The 20,723-nt window shown below is 36.6% G+C and overlaps 3 protein-coding genes across 6 annotated transcripts; 2 read left to right on the top strand and 1 right to left on the bottom strand.

The window, feature by feature from the left end:
- Positions 1-7,115, top strand: LOC122302804 (T-complex protein 1 subunit zeta 1-like). Its single transcript, XM_043114229.1, has 15 exons — positions 1-275; positions 420-483; positions 1,185-1,320; positions 2,047-2,198; positions 2,650-2,697; positions 2,847-2,939; positions 3,622-3,728; positions 4,452-4,566; positions 4,686-4,772; positions 4,952-5,156; positions 5,270-5,364; positions 5,846-5,914; positions 6,029-6,136; positions 6,249-6,367; positions 6,787-7,115. Exons 1-15 carry the CDS (start codon positions 142-144, stop codon positions 6,860-6,862), a joined length of 1,608 nt encoding a protein of 535 aa, XP_042970163.1. The 5' UTR covers positions 1-141; the 3' UTR covers positions 6,863-7,115.
- A 347-nt stretch (positions 7,116-7,462) lies between these two features.
- LOC122302805 (uncharacterized protein DDB_G0275933-like) lies at positions 7,463-14,788 on the bottom strand. Of its 2 annotated transcripts, XM_043114231.1 has the most exons (4): positions 14,602-14,788; positions 13,851-13,998; positions 7,764-7,876; positions 7,463-7,656 (listed from the first exon to the last, which is right to left on the bottom strand). In XM_043114231.1, exons 1-3 carry the CDS (start codon positions 14,654-14,656, stop codon positions 7,795-7,797), a joined length of 285 nt encoding a protein of 94 aa, XP_042970165.1. In that variant the 5' UTR covers positions 14,657-14,788; the 3' UTR covers positions 7,463-7,656; positions 7,764-7,794. The 2 variants fall into 2 exon arrangements, with proteins under 2 accessions (XP_042970165.1, XP_042970164.1); XM_043114230.1 differs by having other exon boundaries at positions 7,463-7,876.
- Positions 14,789-16,327: 1,539 nt separating this feature from the next.
- LOC122302802 (14-3-3-like protein A) lies at positions 16,328-20,403 on the top strand. 3 transcript variants are annotated; one of them, XM_043114225.1, is made up of 5 exons: positions 16,328-16,487; positions 17,468-17,981; positions 18,160-18,282; positions 19,359-19,475; positions 20,101-20,403. In XM_043114225.1, the coding sequence occupies exons 2-5, from the start codon at positions 17,496-17,498 to the stop codon at positions 20,167-20,169; spliced, it is 795 nt and encodes a 264-aa protein (XP_042970159.1). In that variant the 5' UTR covers positions 16,328-16,487; positions 17,468-17,495; the 3' UTR covers positions 20,170-20,403. The 3 variants fall into 3 exon arrangements, with proteins under 3 accessions (XP_042970159.1, XP_042970161.1, XP_042970160.1); XM_043114227.1 differs by having other exon boundaries at positions 16,381-16,572; XM_043114226.1 differs by having other exon boundaries at positions 16,434-16,593.
- Positions 20,404-20,723: the final 320 nt, after the last annotated feature.

Below are 20,723 nucleotides of genomic sequence, written 5' to 3'. Positions count from 1 at the left end.
ATTTCGATTTCGTATTTTGGAGGGCCTTCGAGAACAGCACCAAAACCCTCAACTCCTGCTTCTCTCCTCCTCCTCAGTCCCCTAGGCAAACTCAGTTCCTTCTCTTCGCAAACATTAGGAATACACCTCAAGCAGCCGAAAATGTCGCTGAGAGTGCTGAATCCAAACGCGGAGGTTCTAAACAAATCGGCGGCACTGCACATGAACATCAATGCCGCCAAAGGTTTGCAAGACGTCCTCAAGACCAACCTCGGCCCCAAGGGCACCATCAAGATGTACATCTTTTCTTCCTTTATAATGCTCTCTCTCTCTCTCTCTCTCTCTCTCTCTATATATATATATATATATTGGTTACTTTTACCGATCAAATATATATTCCCCGATTTTTCTCTCTGATTTTCTCATATTTTCTTTTCCAGGCTTGTTGGTGGGGCAGGCGACATCAAGCTCACTAAAGACGGCAACACTCTCTTGAAGGAAATGGTCAGTTCTCTCTTTTTCTCCTCCTATCTTTCTCGTAAGCCCTAGATCTTTAGGATTCTTTAGTTCACGGTACAATCTGTGCAGCACGTGGTAGAACCACTAAACTGTAGCGTTTATTGAATTTTTTAAAAATATATCTGAGTATTTATTTGAGTGCCATTTGCTTCATATACTGCCTCTACGTGCATAGAAAATATAATATATGTTAATTCCGAACTATTTTGAATTTCGATTCTGTAAAATCGAATTATCTAGGGTTAAGAACTATTTTTGGATCAAGAAGAATGTGGTGAACAGAGGATAGATGTGGTGAAGAAGGATATGCTTGTGTTATTATTACTATTTATTCTTTTTAAAGTAGTAGGATGTGATAAATAGGGAAAGACAGTATGATTTTAGATTGGGTATAAAGACGCAAGAGAATAAACGTGGCAGACTTTGATTAGTTGATGAGGACCTGTAGAGCTTGGCACAATTTAATGATTAAAGTTTGTTTTATTTTTTTTTTTATTGAGGACATTGGACTAATATAGAAAAATAATTACTTATTGAATGTTAGTGATCGCAGATTAATACTTCCTCCTGAACATTCAGATGCTCATGTTTAAAATTTATGCAGAAGTTCTGGGCAATGTATTAAACACTCTTATGTATTTTTCTAAAAAGTGCTTTCTTGTTTGATGTTTCATCAATGGTCACAGCAAATTCAAAGCCCTACAGCAATTATGATTGCTAGAACAGCTGTTGCCCAAGATGATATCAGTGGAGATGGCACAACTTCTACCGTGCTTTTTATTGGCGAGCTTATGAAACAATCAGAACGTTACATTGATGAAGGTGAGGATGCTAATCAAAGTAAAATTGTGAACTCAGTTGCAACAAATCATAGAAAATCCAAAACATAATTTATGGTTCTCTTTCACCTTGGGCTGTAATTGGGCCAAATTCAAGCGAGTAATGCCTTGTCAAACTTGATTTGATTATATTTAACTCGAGCTTGAGCTCAACTTGAGCTTTTCTGGGTTGCTTGAGCTCGATCCAAGTAGGATTCATGTTCAAACTTAGCTTGATTATGTTGTAACTATTCTTTGAAAGTAGGATGAATAATATAAACTAATAGTGTGTTTTTTAAAGGCTAACTGAAATTGCTATTTTGTTGAAGGATGGGATATCTACTTCAGCTCCCAATATTTACTCGACAGTTATTAAATAAATTGACAGCCTTGTTATGCTAGAAGCATCTTCAATTTGTATCACATTCCATATAGGTAGTCGGGATTTTACTAGCCCAAGTAAAATGAGTTAGTGTTGCCAGGTTTTCCCAAAAGAATTTTTCCTGTGAAGAAAGATGAGGAAAATTTTTTTATGTTTATGAGTTTTCTCGTTAAAGCAAGGCTGGAAAGAGGTTTTTTTTTTTTTTTTTTTTTTTGATTAAGTAATAAGAGGTTTTACTAAGGCAAGTAAATAGGCATTGCCCAAGTACACATGGGTTTACAAGCAAGATATTTTATTTTTTCTTGTCACTCCTTTATTATATACATTGTTGAGACATGCTTGTTCTAGGAATGCATCCCCGTGTATTGGTTGACGGTTTTGAGATTGCTAAAAGAGCAACCCTTCAATTTCTTGAGAAATTCAAGAATTCAGTTGTTATGGGCGATGAGCCTGACAAAGAGATTCTGAAAATGGTAGCAAGGACAACACTCAGAACTAAGGTAATTTGTTTTTTTTTTTTTTATAAGTAGAACTAAGGTAACTTGCAATGTCTCGTTTATTTTCTTTTTCCGTGTAAAAAAGATGAGGTATGCTTAGGATCTTGTATATACTTGAGCATGCATAGGCTATGTTATTTTATATGTCATGTATAATTGGGCTCTTGCCTATTCTTACGATAAATAAAATTTTGTTTACCTTTAAAAAAACAATGAAGTGGCATGGGTTTTACCTTAGCTTTGATTTCTTTCAGCTAAAATTTAAATGAAATAAATCGTTTGATCATTTTCACTGTTCATAAAATAGTATTTTGATCAAATGGCACCTCCTCCCCTCTTTATTTTTCCTAAAAAGAGGTGGAGGACAAAGCCATGGGTATTGTGCCACTCAAAACTATTGAGTTTGTATTAACCTACCTTTTTACAGGATTTTGACCATTTTTTCTGTCTACAGTTGTATGAAGCACTTGCAGACCAATTGACTGATATAGTTGTCAATGCGGTGAGTTTGAAGATGTTGAAATTTATTAATGTTGGAATGAGAGACTGATAATTATACTACATAACCTCTTCGTTTACTGGATCATGCAGTTAGCATTTTGTGCAAGACCTTTGCATTTCGGTGTGTAGTTAACTATTTGTATGTGACAGGTGCTTTGCATTCGCAAGCCTGAGGAAGCCATCGATCTGTTTATGGTGGAGATCATGCACATGCGTCATAAATTTGACGTTGACACGCGCTTGGTATGTTTATAAATTATAGTTGTTGGTCTGCTTTCTGGTCCCCTTCCAAGCAATATAAAATAGTTATGGACTTTTGTATTATATACTTACCGAAAAAGTTGTAACTCAAGGCATATGCAAGATCCTTGATTGCTTGGAATTCTTGCTTGTGTGATTGTTTTCAGCATCAATTGGGGGTTACCTGCTACCTTAGAAAAACCTTCATTTGTTTGTGACATTCTGTTTTATTTTTAGAGTCGGTGGGTTGGTAATTTTTTCTTTATATTTACATTTTTTAATGCACATTTATCTTTGGATTCACTTTTTATGGTCAAGAGTGTTGGTCACAATTGAAGAATGCGTTTTTAAGCATTCTACCTGGACTATCATTTGTGTTTGATGGGCAAGAATGTTGTTAGCATTTCTTTTAATAAATATAGGAGCTTAGGGAAGTATGTGATGGTGCATCTATTATGTTTGGTGGCTGAAGTCTTTTCTCACATTATTAGGAAGACACTTGGCAGTCGCAAGGCTTCCATTGATCTTTTACCATATAATCTATGAACGGTTTACCTATATAAAAAAAAAAATTACCAATGGTATCTTTATATGGTGTAAGCTTAACAATAGCTTCGTTTATATTATTCATGAGTTACATTTCAATATCATACAGGTTCTGGTCTCAAATCATGTTCTTTTGTAGGTTGAGGGTCTTGTCCTTGATCATGGCTCCAGACATCCTGATATGAAGCGACGAGCTGAGAATTGTTACATTTTGACATCTAATGTCTCTTTGGAGTATGATAAAAGGTGAGTATGGAGACGTATATTCAATTAAGGAAGGAAATCAGACTACATATGTTGAGGTTTTGGAGGATTTGGTTTTTTTATTTCAATGTTGTTAGTTTTTAGATTACTTATAAATGTTAATATGTAGGTGGGTATAGATTATCCAGAAGATAAAATAAGTTTAGGTAATTAACAAGTAGAAATAACTATGTCATGTCATCTTTCCTCCTTAGAAATAATATAATGTATATTACTCTCTAAAGAAAATATAATTGATAGATGCATATATTATTTTTCTTTTTGTTCTTGTTGATCAACAATTTGGTCGGGGTTATAGGGGTGTGTGTGTGTGTGTGTGTGTTTTTTTTTTTTCCTGCACAAGTAATAAGTTAACATCATTTGATATTATCAATATTTGTGTGTGGACACCCCCTTGTGTATCATGTGGTGTATTTGGTCGGAAAGAAATGCGCGCTGCTTTGAAGACAAGGAACGCACTATGACGGAGCAGAAGAACTTTTTTCTCCACACTTTACTGCTTTGGTTTTCCACTATTGTACTAAACGGGGACAATGTTCATGATTTCTTATCTTTAATTCATCGCTCATAGAATGTACTTGGGTGTCTTATGTATACTTCATGTGTACGTGGGCCATGCCTATGTTATTCTGATCAATAATATTTATCTTTTACATATAAAAAAAAAATATGAGTGGACACGTTGAAATAATAGTTTCCTCTCAGTGAAATAAATGCAGGCTTTTTCTACTCAAATGCAGAGCAGAGAGAGGCAATGGTTGCAGCCGAAAGGCGTCAGGTTGATGAAAGAGTTCAAAAAATCATTGACCTGAAAAATAAGGTTGTCACTTCAGGATGCTTTCAAATTTTTTTTTTTTTTTTTTTTTGGTGATAAGAATGCCTTTGAGGATATAAATGTGGGTACGTTGCATTTGCGGTTTATAACTTTTGTTTATGCAGGTTTGTGCTGGTAATGACTATAACTTTGTTGTCATTAATCAGAAGGGAATTGATCCCCCATCACTTGACCTTCTTGCAAGAGCAGGGGTAAGTCTTGACATGTTTATATTATTTTTCAGCATGTATTGATTGGTCTCTGTTATTGTCTAAATGTAGCCTATGCTTTAGTCATTATTACTTTTTGTTACCAAATGTAATCCTCAACGAGTGTTGGTGAAAAAAGGGGGAGACTTATTTTGAATTTGTTAAATGCACTGATTTTCTAGATAATTGCACTCCGAAGAGCGAAGAGGAGAAATATGGAACGGTTGGTTTTGGCCTGTGGAGGTGAGGCTGTAAATTCTGTAGATGATTTGACTCCTGACTGCCTTGGTTGGGCTGGACTGGTCTATGAACATATCCTTGGGGAGGAGAAGTATACCTTCGTTGAAAATGTGAAGAACCCTCTTTCGTGTACGATCTTAATAAAAGGTACTTGAACTATTTTTGTAACCACTTGACCTAGTGGCTGTAGTGACATGATTTTTTCTTAGCCTTTGCTATTCAGTTGTGATTTGATCCTCATCGCCTTCTATAATGGTCAGGGCCTAACGACCATACTATTGCCCAAATAAAGGATGCTGTTCGTGATGGCTTGAGGGCAGTGAAAAATACTATTGAAGACGAAGCTGTTGTCTTGGTGAGTCGCCTCTATAGAAGTTTCTTAGAATTTGCATGAAGAGTTGAACTTTCTATCATTTTTACGAATCTCCTGGATGGTGTTTACGTTAATGTCCATGATAAAAATAAATATCATTCTAGGTTATTTGTATCATGGACATTCCAGGATTGCATTTTATTAATTTCCTGGATAGTTATACCTGGGCTTTTGCCTATTCTTATGTTGAATGAAATTTTGTATACCGATAGAAAAAAAAAAAGGTTCCTGGATAGTTTTTATCTTAATGTCCATGCTAACTGCACAAAATGTTTATCTTAATTGCTTGTTAGGCACTGATTGACCTGTTAGTGTTAGGATTGGTCATTTTTTGCATATTCTTAACTTCTAAGGCTAACCTTTACGCCATCCTTACATTTTTGCTTGTCAAAAAATGTGTTTATATATTTGGCCGGTTTATATTTTAAGATGATTTAAGGTGTGTTTTTTGTCTTTTATTCAGGGTGCTGGAGCTTTTGAAGTCGCAGCCAGCCAATACCTTGTAAACAAAATAAAGAAGACTGTTCAAGGGGTAACAAAATGTCTCCAAAATGTTTTAAATCATAGAATTTCTTTCAAAACCTGTGGTTTACCTATGAAAAAAAATTTACTTCTAATCATATTTGGTTTTACAAACTTGGATCAGCGTGCCCAACTCGGCGTTCAAGCTTTTGCTGATGCTCTTCTTGTGGTTCCCAAGACACTTGCTGAGAACTCTGGGCTTGACACTCAAGATGTGATCATTGCTCTTACGGTATACCCACTTTGAAATTTATTATTTACGTTCTTTTTGTTCCCTTTATTAAAGAAGGGGAAAAGTGAAGAATAAGCATATTTGAGCATTGTAATGCCATCTGCATGTTCAGGGAGAGCACGAACATGGAAATATCGTGGGATTAAACCAGCACACGGGGGAGCCCATCGACCCCAAAATGGAGGGTATTTTTGATAACTACTCTGTGAAGCGCCAGATCATAAACTCAGGGTATGTGGGAATTATTATTGGGATTTTGCTGCTATAATTTTTAATTATTCTCTTTCGTCACCTCTTTTGTAATTATTAATTTTTAGTTAGTATGTTTTGGGCAGTAAATTTTTTGGGCAAATGGCCTTTACATTCAGTAATTTGACGAATTTCAATTTTTTTTTGGGGAAAAAGACAGTGCCTGAAGCCTTTAGGGATATGAACGAGTTTCTTGTTCATAGTTTGACCTAATGAGCTATATACCTTGAGAAGAACGGTAGCATTTTTCTCCATCAAAATCATTATCCACATATCAATGAAAGCATATTGGAAAATCTTTTTTTCCCCGAATTCTTTTTAAAATTTCAAGCTGTCAATCCGCCTTTGCCCATTGTTTTCTGCTGACATGAATAAATGTGATGCTGCTCTTCTGCTTGCAGGCCTGTAATCGCATCCCAGTTGCTACTGGTGGATGAAGTAATTCGTGCTGGACGTAATATGCGAAAGCCAAACTAGCTCGAGATATGCTTTGAGAATTTTGGAATTTGCTTGATGTAAAGGGAGGCTTTGATTTTTTTGAGGATCTTTATTAGCGAGTCTCAGTTTGCATCTGATGTGGGATTTTTTATTCGAGTGTGTACTTGGTGCCGTAATTATCACTTCGGAAAGTTTGGCTGTTGTAATGGATGCCTGTCACGAGTGATGCATTACGGGCATTTCTATCATCTATGACTTTTCATTATCTAGAATGGCACCACTTTCATTTGAACTCTTGATGCTTATATCGGTATACATGCTTGTTTGTGCCATCCATTAAAAAATATCGTCTGTTATTGTAAGATCTGAAAGGTTTATCAGAGAGATTGAGATTGAAGTCGACGGAAAGGCATTCAACATGAAAATCGACTTATTTCATTTATCGCTTATTACCATTTTATCTGTACATTAAGAATCACTGTGTAAATCAGTACTTAAAAATTTCACGATTTTATGGTTCAAGAGATGAAGTGAGCTTCTTTAAAAAGATGGTATTTTCGGTAGACTATATACTCCATAAAAGCAATCTGTGTTCGAGAGAAATGATCAAGGGTTCTAAAATGGAAAGAGCACTGTGGCTAGAGAGGGAAACAATCTAAGCGCTTTCATAAATGTGTATTTCGGGCATCAATGAGAGAAGTCTTAAGGTATTTGCTACCTTTTCCAATCTGTAGAAAGTCTTATAAGCAGCACCGTTTCCTAGTTGTAACTCGTAACTCGTAACTCGTAACTAAACATGAAGTTTTAATACCTCGTCCTTTCCGGCCAAGCGGCTTCAGCACAAAATTAAAACAAGCAACTAGTAAATATGTGAAACAAACCCCAGTTGCAGCAAAATATGCATCACCGCATTTGATAAAAATGGTGTAAAAAGTAATACCATTAAAAAGGCGTTATTGAAAAGAATGAGCTTAGAGTACTCCTGCAGATCCCTTGGCCTCCTGTTGGAGCGTGTATTCTCTCTTCATTTCTTCTAAAACGGCATCATTGGTGCTGCAAAATCTAAAGCTGTAAGATATTTGAAAATTTATGGTCATAAAGATCAAAGTACTTCGGACTTTTTCTTTCAAATCTCTATCCTTCAAATATTCTGAATCTTAATTCAATTCTTGCTATATACAAGAATTATCCAAACAACAACAAATGATTTCTGCATGAGCATACAGCAGCTTTCAGGTGTGAACTAAAAGCAAAGAAAAGCTGACTGGCATTTTAAATCTGAAGAATCTTTAGAATGGAACTTGTAAAAGTAACTATAACAGAGTGATACGCTTCCATGGGTCTACAACCAGTAGCTTTTGTCACTAAAAATAATTCTTTGATAAGATAAAATTTTATTGAAACAGTATACAGGCGTAAATCCAAGTACACAAGAAGTATATGAAAAACAGCATCTAGTTACAAGTTAAAGAGGTTTTGTCACTAAAAAACTGACGGCTTGAAAGCTCAACTAGGACGATTAGAACGTGAATGGAAGCCATAAATTAATCTACAGGTAGCATTGAATTTAGAATAAAGTGTCTATGAATATTAGAATATGAGCTTCTGGATTAGGTTTTGATTCATGCTAACAAATGCATTCAAGAGCCAGTTGCAACTAGTTGGCATTCACGTACCTGGCCAACTTCAAAAGCTAAATGGATGGGCAACAACACCACATCATAACAATCGTCATTTAACAAATATCAAAACTGAATTTTACTCATCAGACCTTTATTTATACTGACGTTTATGAAGAATTGGCCAGATGGAGAAAAAATAAAAAGATTAGAGAATATTGATTTTGAACTCATTAACTTTGACTGCGCATAGGAACCATCCTTATAAATGCACAAGCATATGTGGTGGTGGCTTGTCTGAACTTCCAAAAAAATGATTACAAATTGCAGCTTAAAAAGTGCAAAGTGGACCCTTTTTTTGGGCAAAACCGCTTTGCACCGGTCCGGCTGTTCCCGATGGATTACTAGCCTCTAATAATAATTTACCAAGTGAGCAATTCCACACAATTCACGTTAGGGTCATCACAGTCGAACGCCCTAGTCGAAATCCTCCTTGCAAAATAGATCTCTTCTTCAGATGCCTTAACCCAGTAGAATCTGTCGCGCCCACCATCTCCGTCACCTGAATGACAAATCTTCTTTACAAAGTAAGCATTAGATAGATGATAGATACCGTCCTTCTTGATACATACCATCATATTCCTTTCCTGATTTGAAACTCCAATCTCTCTGTCTCTCAACCCTCCCTCCACCTCCAGACCTGCAATCAACTTCTTTCCCCAAAACGCTACACCTTTTCTTCTCCCTCTCTCTCAAAATTTGGATCCAAACCATCACAGATCAAAATCAGTGTTTGCTTTTGTAGCCCTTTTATCTAGGTTGAGCGATTTGACCTGAATATGATCATAACTGTGTAAAAGTTTGTGTTCGGTTTCGTTAGATTATTGGGGAATTTTGATGGATAACAATAATTGGAGGCCCGCCCCAAATCAAGGCTCCTTAGGAGGAGCAGTAGGTAGCAGGAGAACCCACCATGGACACCGGCAATTTTGTTATTCGTCTTACCAAATTAAATAAAGAAAAAAAAAATGACAAAGGTTGGTAATCAGGTGTCATTAACGAGGATATAAATCATCATGTAGAACAAAGAATGCTATATTCGGTGTAATTTCTTTTCCTTGTTGGAGATGAGAGGGGGAGCAAGGGGCTGCAAGTTTGCAAAGGAGATGAGGGTCTGCAACAAGCTCTGGAAGGTGCTGCAAGTTATCTTTTTTTTTTTTTTTTTTTTTTATAAGTAAATAAATTATATTATCAAAGAATAGGCAACAGCCAGATACAATGTTTAGTTACCATAGCTAGGTATGAGCCATGGATATAAGAAAATCATGTAACTCTAAACCACTGAAATCGACCGCTATGGTCCAAGTACAAAAAGTTCTAAAAAGTAAAGCTTTCAATTCCTCCATCGATCTTTCTTTGTCCTCGAACGTTCCGTCCAACTGGCCAAAACCCCTACCACCATCTCCAACATAACCCAAGCCAAGTCCACTCTGCCAAGAGCCTCATTCCATAACCCTCTCGCTACCTCACAGTGTATTAGGAGATGGTTCACCGATTCACCCCCTTCCTACACATGCAACACCAATCTGCGATGATCATCCTACGCTTCCTCAAATTATCAGTTGTGAGAATCTTACCCAATGATGTTATCCACACAAAGAATGCTGCTTTGGGTGGCACCTTATGTCTCCATAGCTTTCAACATGGAAATTGGATAGGTGTCTCTTATGTAAGAGACTTATAAAAAGAGCGCACCGAAAAAGTGCCTTTAACTATAGGTATCCACCATAAATTATCCTGAGTTACCCAGTTCAGTAGAATACAAAAGACTGTAAAAGGCTTCAATACTGCTCATCCATCAGTCTTGTGCCGCCTACTGAAGTTGATGTTCCATTGGATTTGCCGCCTAATCTTTCCAATACATCTGCTACTGAAGTATCAATATCTCTTGCAACTTTGAATAAAGGAAAAAATTCCTTTAGAGCAACATGATCACATCAAGTGTCATACCAAAACTTAATACGAGTTCCTCTTCCTAAACGAAATCGGGTATAGCGAGTGAAGACCTCCCACTCTTTTCTTATATGTTTCCATAAACCCACTCCATACACTCCTCTCACTTCTTTTGTACACCAACCCCCCCATAGATCCCCATATTTGCTCTCGATTACCGTCTTCCACAGGGCTTCAGGTTCCTTATGGTACCTCCATAACCATTTACCTAGTAACGCCCGATTGAAAGTTCTCATATTTCTAATGCCCAAGCCCCCATACGAGATAGGCTACATACCTTTTCCCACTTAACAAGGTGAAATTTTTGTTCCTTGCCCAGTCCACCCCACAAGAAATCTCTTTGAAGTTTCTCCAATCGAAGTGCAACCTTTGCTGGAATAGGAAACGATGACAAAAAATAGGTGGGTAGATTAGAAAAAGTACTCATGATTAGTGTAATCCAACCACTTTTTGACAAGTATGATCTCTTCCATCCGGTTAGCCAGCGTTCCACTTTCTCAATAATTGAGTCCCATAATGGAGCCACTCTCAAGGCCGCCCCCAGCGGAAGTCCCAAATAGGTCACATTTGTGTTCCAATAGACCACTTATGTGCTACTAACTTATTGGTAGGCTGTTTTTAGGTAGAGCACAGACAAACCGGTTATAAGATTATCTCTTTTTTCGGGGTTCCCCGTCTATATTGTTTTCCTCTAAATAATTTCACCCAGCCACACACCAACCTATTGTTAGATCGCTTTCAAAACGGAAACACCAGTGTTAAAGTTTCCTGAGCATAAACAACCACTATGGTTATATTTCTTTTTCATCTAAAAGCTTTTGAGGAGGTTATGAAGTTGGAAAGTTCCAGTGTCATGTGCCAACAACCAAAATCACTTTTCTAGCATCCCACTATGTATGTAACACCCAGACCCACAATGTTTTTATTATTATTATTAGATATGTTTTGAGGTAGTAATTTGATTTTGAATAGGATTCATCTTGATAACTATAAGTCCCTTTTTATTCTCTATTTGATTTTCCTAATCAGAAAACTATTTATTCAAACAGTTCAAAATCTCTTATCCTTTCAGTTTTCCTTTCCTCATGGGAGTAGTTCTCCAAAGTTTAGTTGAATTCAAACTCTCAACTCTAGACCTTATCCAATTTATCCTCAAGACTCACGGCATCTCCCTCTCCCTCATCTATAAAAATCCCACGGGACCTTCAGTTTTAAACATAAGAAAATCCAATTGACACAAAGAGAAACTTACTTGCACAGCCCCCTCATTTTTCCAGCCACCGCCAACCATTTTCAGTCACGAGCTACGACGTGAGATTATGAAAGCAGCGCTAAGAGGTAATTAGTATGATCATATAATTGCATGTGTACTGTAAATTCTCTAATGGTATATGAAGATATGATATTTGTCTACGCTACGTTACGAGCTAAGTTAAGGTTAGATTTCTTTTATGATTTTTAATAAATTATGACATTATGCTTGTATGAATGAATTTGTTGTTTGATGGAGTGAATGACTCTAAATCAAATGGAAGTCATGAAATGTTCATGTAGTAATTTTAAGTCTAGTTTGCCATGTAATAAAATAGCCAGTTTATGTAGGCCATGTTCATGTAGTACCCAGATCATGTATGCCATGTTCATGTAGTGATTAAATCTTACATGCTATGTAATATCATGAGGTATTTAGATCAAGTATGTTAGGTAAAGTTCATATAGAACTCAGATCATGTATGCCATGGAATATTTATGTTTAGATCATATTATGCCATGTACAAAGATATGCCATGCTATGTATAAGAATATGTCATGTCATGATATGCCATTTGCAAGTATATGTCATGCTAGAAAAGTTCATGATATTAAATAAGATCTCTTGCATTAAGAAATATAAGATGTTTAAGGGTGACACGGACCTAAGCGTGTTCACCACAAACTATGTTAAGATGGTGCCACGGACCTAAGCATGGTTCACCATACGTTAAGTGAAACATGGACCTAAGCGTGTTTCACTTCAAGTTACGTTAAAGATGACACGGACCTAAATGTGTTCATCACAAGTTATGTTAAGGATGACACGGACCTAAGCATGTTTATCGCAAAATATGTTAAGGATGACACGGATTTAAGTGTGTTCATCACACGTTATGTTAAGGGTGACACGGACCTAAGCTTGTTTACCACAAGTTATGTTATACGTTACCATGGACTCAAGCGTGGTTTACCTTATGTAAAGTGAAACATGGACTCAAGCGTGTTTCACTCCATGTCATGACAAGTTATAGGGTGTCACGGACCCAAGCATGGTTCACTATATAATAAGTGAAAGACAAGATAAATAAGTAAATTATGCATTTACATTTATATGTTCGCCATGATCATGTATGTTTCCGCTCATGTTGATGATGAATAGACATGCTATGAGAATCTGTGAATGATAAATGTTTGTTTGAAGAGTCTTTCAAAAATTAAGTCTTGTTAAGTTATATTTTACGGTATGATATACTATTTACTGAGTATTCGACTCATTTTTATTTGTTTCTTTGTTTGTTTGTTCTCTTCTATGTTTAAATGTCACGGATGATGGTTGTAAGGGCGTAAAGCTGGAAGACCAAGAGTAGACTTAGTGCAAGGACTTAGTTCTTTTATGTTTTTATGATAAAAAGTCACGGGTAGGGTTAGTTTATGTTTTTATGTTACATTTTCAGTTTTAAGTTTTCAACTAAACAGTTATGTTCAGTTTAATTAATGTTTTCAATAAATGCAGTGTTCCAGGATATGAATCTCTTTACCGGGTAATATGTTATGTACGTTAGTAACATCTCTATCCTACCGAAACGGGGTGTTACAATGTACTCTTTTGATAAAATGGTATCTAGAAACACACTGGAATTTAGGCAATGGCAAGATAACCATACGTGTCACAAATGTAAGCCGTGTATAGCAGAATGGCCACAGAACAGGTCCAAAGGTAACTTTCGTGGTTATGAAATTCAACAAGGCATGCCAGCATTCACTGTCACATCTGGAGTCTCTCTTTTTTTTTCTTTTTCTTTTTTTAATCAAATGAGCAATCCACTGACCGAAGACAGCAATAATCACAAAACCTGAACTGGTCATGGTTCACACTTTACACACCCCTCACGATGTCATTAACTCAAGAGCGCCAACTCTAAGTGTTCACTTGCAGGTCTATAACGGGGCCCTAAGTTCACTATATTAAAACAAGTGAATCGAGGGAGAAAGACGTTTAAGTACATATTAATATATTTTATCAGTCCATTTTCGTTTTTCTTCTAACCAAAGGATAATAGCATAAATACCAAAAACTTGAAAGCAATGAAGTGAAATGGCGATACAAATAGCTTGTTTATGATATCCGAAATCTCACTCACTAATGATGGAGGCAGTCATTCAATTCTTTAGCTTGTTTCCGACACTGCCAAACAACAGATATCGTTCTTCCCACAGCGCATTGAGCATACTTCGAAGTGTATTGATCACACTCCTTAAGCGCCTTCGTCTTCATTTTGCTTCTTAAAGCTGATATGTTAGGTATAACAGACACTTATTAGCTCGTTAACACCTATATCATGACAACAAACAGTTCCAAACTGAAGTCTCTAGCAAACACAATAATCCGATAAACAATAAGAATTGCATAAAAAGACGTATTAGATATTCACCGTCAATTTTTCTTCAATAAAGCAAAAACCAGTAAACTCTGGATTTCACCTCGGTTTCCTTGATTATTTCATGGAACAGTTGTGCATAACAAAAGAACTGAATAATAGCAAATTTTACTTCAAAATTTTATTATTATTATTATTTTTTTTTTGCTCTTAAAGCTTTTACAGTTGTCAATGTAGGAAGAGAGTTCGCTGAGCATCCCTGAAGTCGGAGTAAGTGAAAACTGCAAGTACGGTTGTTTAGAACGGTGAGAGACTTGGAGAATCGCAAGTTCTGAAGTAATCTTTTCACCGTTCCATTTGTCTCCAAATCCAGATAATGCATTGAATTAATTTTCCTCGATAATATTTTCCTACATTATCTTTTCTCTCGGCATTCAAATGCCGGGTTTTTTTTTTTTTTTTGGGGGGGGGGGGGGGGTTTGATTTAGGGTTTTACGTGAAGAGAATTCATTACCTTCTTCTACTTTCTTCTTGACGTGATTCTCCCGTGCCTCCTGTACGATCCCCATTGAGGAAGAAAGCTTTCAAAGGTCCAGCTGCCAGCCTGCTCCGTTCCTCCGAGTCCTCTGGGTTTCTAATACCAGTGGCCTAGCCTGTTCATTTGCCATTACGAGTACAGAGCCTTTAATATACTCGCCATGTAAAGATGGCCGGGTCTTCGAGTTTTCAGTTCGACGGTGTAATGCAAGATCAGTGCGCCTTTTACTGGGCTGTAATATTGGGCCATATTGTGCTTAGTTTGGGCCAATAAATCATTTGTTAAAATACTTGGCACTGTACGGGTCCGTAATGTTCCGTCAACTGGACCATCTAATAAAACCCAAACTTGAAAAGCTTGGTACTTCGTAAATTCTGATCCGTTCTCAAAATCCACCAAAAAGTTAATTATTCGGCACAAGATCTTATTAATTAGATGCCTTCAGTGGGATATTCGAAAGCATTTATATTTCTACATGGGAAAAACAACATGATTGTAGCTAAAAATTTAAAAAAAAAGTCTTGGGCAGCTTGCTTGTCTGATCATGCCCAGTTTTGACTTTGGTACTGTAAACATGAGTAATGAGAATAATATATGTACAACTCATTATATAACTATATTTTAAAATGAGAATATTTATATAATTAATGTTATTTTTATAAAAATAACTTTAATATAAAATATATTTATATAAAAGATTATAAAAATCACTGTTTCTCTGCCATTTTAGTATAAAAAGATATGGACACATCAACCTGCTGGAAAAAGCAGTTACAATAGCTGGGAGCTGTATCATATTCAATGATACATGATTATTTAATAGTACATGTTGAGAGAGATAATCTAAATTTGAAAGAAAACTTGGTCTTTGAATATTTGCATAAAAATATATATTTTTTCATATTATTATCAGTATCATGTTTGTCTTTATGGGGTGCCTTCCACTAAATGCAGTTAACTGCCAACGTAATCATCACATTAATGCGATGGCATAACTCTGAACTTGACATGATTAATTGGAAAGAAACTCTTTAGTCTTTATGGTAACTTATAGGGTGGGCCAATTCCAAATCATCCACAACCCCTACACTTGCTTATAAGAAATAATAATAATATGAATATAAAATTTTTAACTCTATGTCATAATATTTTTCTAATTTATGTTCCTTTAACTTTATAATTTAAATTGAAATTTTATTCACTAGTCACGTCTAAATTATTAAGTTATTTTTTTTAATATATTTAGAAATAGAGTTTCGAGTCCTAGACTTCTATTTTAGAGACGGGAGATAATATCAATGCACATTCCTTTTACATATTATTAAGATAATAATTTACAGTCAAACGAAAAACAAATTCCCAAATGACATCATAAAACTATTAATAAACTTAAGTTATATGTCGCTACAAAACGCAGAGAAAAATAAGATGGAAAACGGCGTCCATACGGTGGTTGGTTTCAGACAGGGATGCATCGTCATCGCCTGCACTTGCCTTGCCACTTGCCAGCCTTCCGCTCCAACTTTCAAAATTAAGGACGCAAGTTGCAACGAAGACGTGGCACCATTGGTTGTCTGTTGACGGTCAACCTTAACGTGAGGACACACACACGAAGAAGCGCATGCTAGCTATCTCTCTGTAAAAAAAAAAAAAAAAAACTAAAAACTACCACGGATTCTCCGCTAGCGACCATATGTCGCGTTTTTATTGGACCACTCTTCCTCTCTCTCTCTCTCTCTCTCTCTGCGACCATTTTTAAGCACTACAACCTCTCCCTTCGTAGGCTTTCTCATCTCCATTTATTTATCTGATTTATCGCGCCGAGAAAGAGACTGAGAGGGTCTTCGTTGCAAACTCGAGAGGTACGTTCCCTCACGCTCTGATCGGTTTCTTTATCTGTGCAGGTTTAGGGTTTGGGTTAGATCTGGTGGACTTTTGTTTGTTTTGGTATGTAGGTGCCTCTTGTAGGTTGGTAATTCGAGATCTACTTTTCTTTTCCGCTCGATTTTTTGTTTGCTTTGGTTTCATTTGTCGTTAGGCTACTTTTGGTTGGATCTGTAAGATTTGAGCTTTTTTCGTGCTTGTGATTTTACCAGTGAATGGTCGTGATTTCTATTTGTGAATTGGTTCCCGAGGAAGGTGTAAGGAAAAAGGAAAAAAAGGGGATAAATCTCGGTTTGATTGATGTTTGATACAGGGAGTATGATCACCCTTACTGAAGTGAGCGTAACGTGACTGTTTGGAATAGTTGTGAGTTTCTCGTTCTTTGGAGAAGCATACTAATTTGGTTACCCTAGATGTGATCTGATCTGGTTGGGTGCCGAGGAAATTTGAGGCTGGGAAAGAAAATAAACGTTTTCTGGTAGGATTTGAAACGTTTAGGAAACACAGATTTGTTTAAACTGTTGGTAATGTAGAATGTCTCTTTTCTTTCTCGGATGATTCAGCAACCATACAGCGAGTAATTTATTATTTCTTCCCATTTTTATACGAATGGTATGGATTGCTATGCAATGTCCATTGACTAATGATTGAGAATCTTAAGGTTGGCTTTTCGGAGAACCCATAGTTATCCTCAACGTGCTCAATTTATGTCTGCAACTTAGGGTCGTGTTTAATTTTTCTTTACATAGGAACAGGTCTCATAATCTTCTCATTCCTCTATTTTATTTTGCTTCCCAATATCTTTTAGCCACCAGGAAGATATAGTCTTCTGTGAAGTAGTTATTAACTTATTAGTGTTTGATTTAGCCTTGTAATATCTAGGTCATGATGTTTTTACCTTCTAAGAAAATTATCAAGGTCATGATGTTAGTAAAGGTTATTTTGGATTGACTTGCAGACTAAAGCAATTGTTTGGTAGAGCAAAGATGTCACCAGCTGACTCTTCACGCGAGGATAATGTGTATATGGCCAAGTTGGCCGAGCAGGCCGAACGTTATGAAGAAATGGTTGAGTTCATGGAGAAAGTTGCAAAGACAGTAGACGTTGAAGAGTTGTCTGTGGAGGAAAGGAACCTTCTCTCTGTGGCTTACAAGAACGTGATTGGGGCCAGAAGGGCTTCATGGAGGATCATCTCCTCCATTGAGCAAAAGGAGGAAAGTAGGGGAAATGAAGACCATGTTGCAATCATTAAGGAATACAGGAGCAAGATTGAATCCGAGCTGAGCAAGATCTGTGATGGCATTTTGAGTCTTCTTGAGTCACATCTCATCCCATCGGCCTCATCTGCCGAGTCAAAGGTGTTTTATCTCAAGATGAAGGGTGATTACCACAGGTACCTGGCTGAGTTTAAGACTGGAGCTGAAAGGAAGGAAGCTGCTGAGAGCACCTTGTTGGCTTACAAGTCTGCGCAGGTAGGTTTTTTGCTGTTGGTAGGTTTGTTGGCTTACAAATCTACTCAGCTAGGTTTGTTAGCTTACCACAGGTACCTGGATGAGGCTCTTATATTCATTACTCATTTTCTAATTATTTTAGTATATAAGTGTATTTTGGTAATGATGATTTCTGAACCTTCTCCTGTCTTCGATGCAGGACATCGCACTTGCAGAGCTTGCTCCTACTCACCCAATAAGACTGGGTCTTGCACTTAACTTTTCTGTGTTCTATTATGAAATCCTTAACTCACCTGATCGTGCTTGCAATCTTGCAAAGCAGGTAATTTTTCTCAGCTGTATTTATTTTTTTTGTTTTGCAGTTGTTTGTTTTTGTATGTAAGTGTATGATTGCTTTTTCTAGATGCAGTAGCAATTTATTAGAATTGTTGGTCACTTTGGGTATAAGCTTCCAATACATATTTTAGCAGGTGATGGTGGAGCTCAATTATTTTGACCCTGATGTGGATTTGATCTTACTATTAGTAAAATATCCATTATCTTGATGGAATCCCATTGGTATAATTGACATGGTATCAGGTGGTTGGGACACATATGATACCTTGTTAAACCAATGGTTTCGTTGCAGTTACTCATCTGACTGTTCTTATTGCTTTATGTGGTCTAACTGTTCTGTTTGGTTTGAGTTTGCTTCTATCCAAAGCAATCTGGTAATAACCTTTTCAGATAAGGTTGTTCCACTTGTTCTTACGCCAAGTTTCTTTGTTGAAATGCAGACCTTGGATTTGAATTTTCCGTGTTTTTATTTTTTTGACAAAAGATAACATTTCATTTGAAATTATGGAATGTAATCCACAAATACAATAGGCTGAACTACAGCTGGTACATCCTCCTCAAAAACTTTTAACATCATTTAAATTTCAGCTAAGCTTGTTGATTTAACTATTTCCTTTCATAATATGTTAGTAGTTATATTTTGCACCCTTTTCCCCTTTGGTTGTTATTTAGGGTGTAAAAGATGGTAGCTAATAGCTATGCTTGGAACTTTTTTTTTTTTTTTTTTTCACATTTCATTGTGGATAACCTTTGATTTTCTCTAGATGATTTTGGATCTCCTCAGCATGCTGGTTGTCTGAACCTATTTGTATTGATTTTCTCTTTCCACTTGTTAGTCTTGACTCTTGCTTCGGTTCGGAACTTTCTATATAGGTTTTTTTAACAACTTTCTATTTAATTTTAAGTTGCATGGCATTTGTAAAATTTAGTTTTGGATGTGTGAAGTTTTGCCAAATCTTGACATGAAGGATTTAATCCAATCGCAAGGTTGGATGGCTACCAAATTGTTTTAATCTTTGCTTTTAAAAAATTTTCTCATTCTCTCCCCCTGATATTTGGCAGGCCTTTGATGAGGCTATATCCGAACTGGATACATTGGGTGAGGAGTCATACAAGGACAGTACATTAATCATGCAACTTCTCCGAGACAATCTGACTTTATGGACTTCTGACATCACGGTCTCTCTCTCTCTCTTTCTAATTGTGTGCTAGCATGCATACGTATTACGTGTTGCTCACCTTGTCTAAGAGTGGGTGTCTACATATCAAAAAACATTTATGTCCAAACCTGCCATGCCACCATCCTGAACATAAATTGGAAATCTATCATCTGTGATTGTTAGCAGCTTAAATTTTGTGCACTAAATTGGTACTTTTTCTGATTTGTTCTGAATTTTCCATTTGTGAAATGTAAGCTGGTCTGAGCATGGTTTAGTTTGTCTAAACCTCAATTGTACGGGGGTAAAACATATCAGTAGTAGATTTGACCAAGCTATGTTTCAACCAACACACCCTTTTTGAGACCCAGTCAACACGTTTACTGGTGGGCTACAGGTACCCAAGATGGAAATTTGTCCCCAACGTTATCGCTTTCAAAGTTGTTACTCAGTGCATTAGCTTCTAAGTGTCAAAACTGACTTAGATTTTTTAGTGATTCTGGTCACTGTACACATCGACCCAAGTCTTACTCTATCCATTAGGAGTGGTTGCTTGGGGTGCATACTTGCAACTGCATATTATTGTTTACTTTTTAAGTTTTCTTATTGGTTTTTCACTTTTCCTTGACGCATGTGGATTTTTTCAGGATGATACTGGGGACGAGATTAAGGAAGCATCTAAGCGTGAGTCAGGGGAGGGACAGCCGCCGCAGTGATAAGTTTTGATATGTACCCTGTACTTTGAATCTTGAGACCTTCTACCTAGATGGCATGTGGGTTGTAGTAGGATTTCGTAATCAACTGATGATCTTGAGTGCTTACAGCAGCACTCGGGATTGAATTGTTCCTGCAGATATGAATATGTGCTTTTATTTATTGATGGGAAGAATGTGGTTTGGTGTTTGAGTTATGTGGTAATGATTAAAGTGCTGAAATTGGTGCCTTTTTTAGTACCAGGTGCATGGCAATTTTGGTCTCATTGTTTTTACGTTCTGTTTTTGCCTAACTCGTTTATGCCCTTTTATTGGCTGGAATTATCCTTCATATCAAGATTTCAGCATAATTTCGGAAAGCGAAATCCAGATTTTACAAGAGCAATATTCAACTGAAAAAGGGCGATAAAGTTCAGAAAGGCTGAAGCTTTTCCCGGTGCTAGAAGTGAAACAGAATTTCGAAGGGCTTTTGACAGGCCATTGGTTGTTGAAAACTTTACCTTAATCGCCGTGTATTTATCAGAAATTCAGAATTTCGTTCTGTTTCTCACCAATTT

Source organism: Carya illinoinensis, chromosome 3, assembly GCF_018687715.1.
Source record: "Carya illinoinensis cultivar Pawnee chromosome 3, C.illinoinensisPawnee_v1, whole genome shotgun sequence".
Lineage (NCBI taxonomy): Eukaryota > Viridiplantae > Streptophyta > Magnoliopsida > Fagales > Juglandaceae > Carya > Carya illinoinensis.
This window is presented reverse-complemented; position numbering and strand designations above follow the sequence as displayed.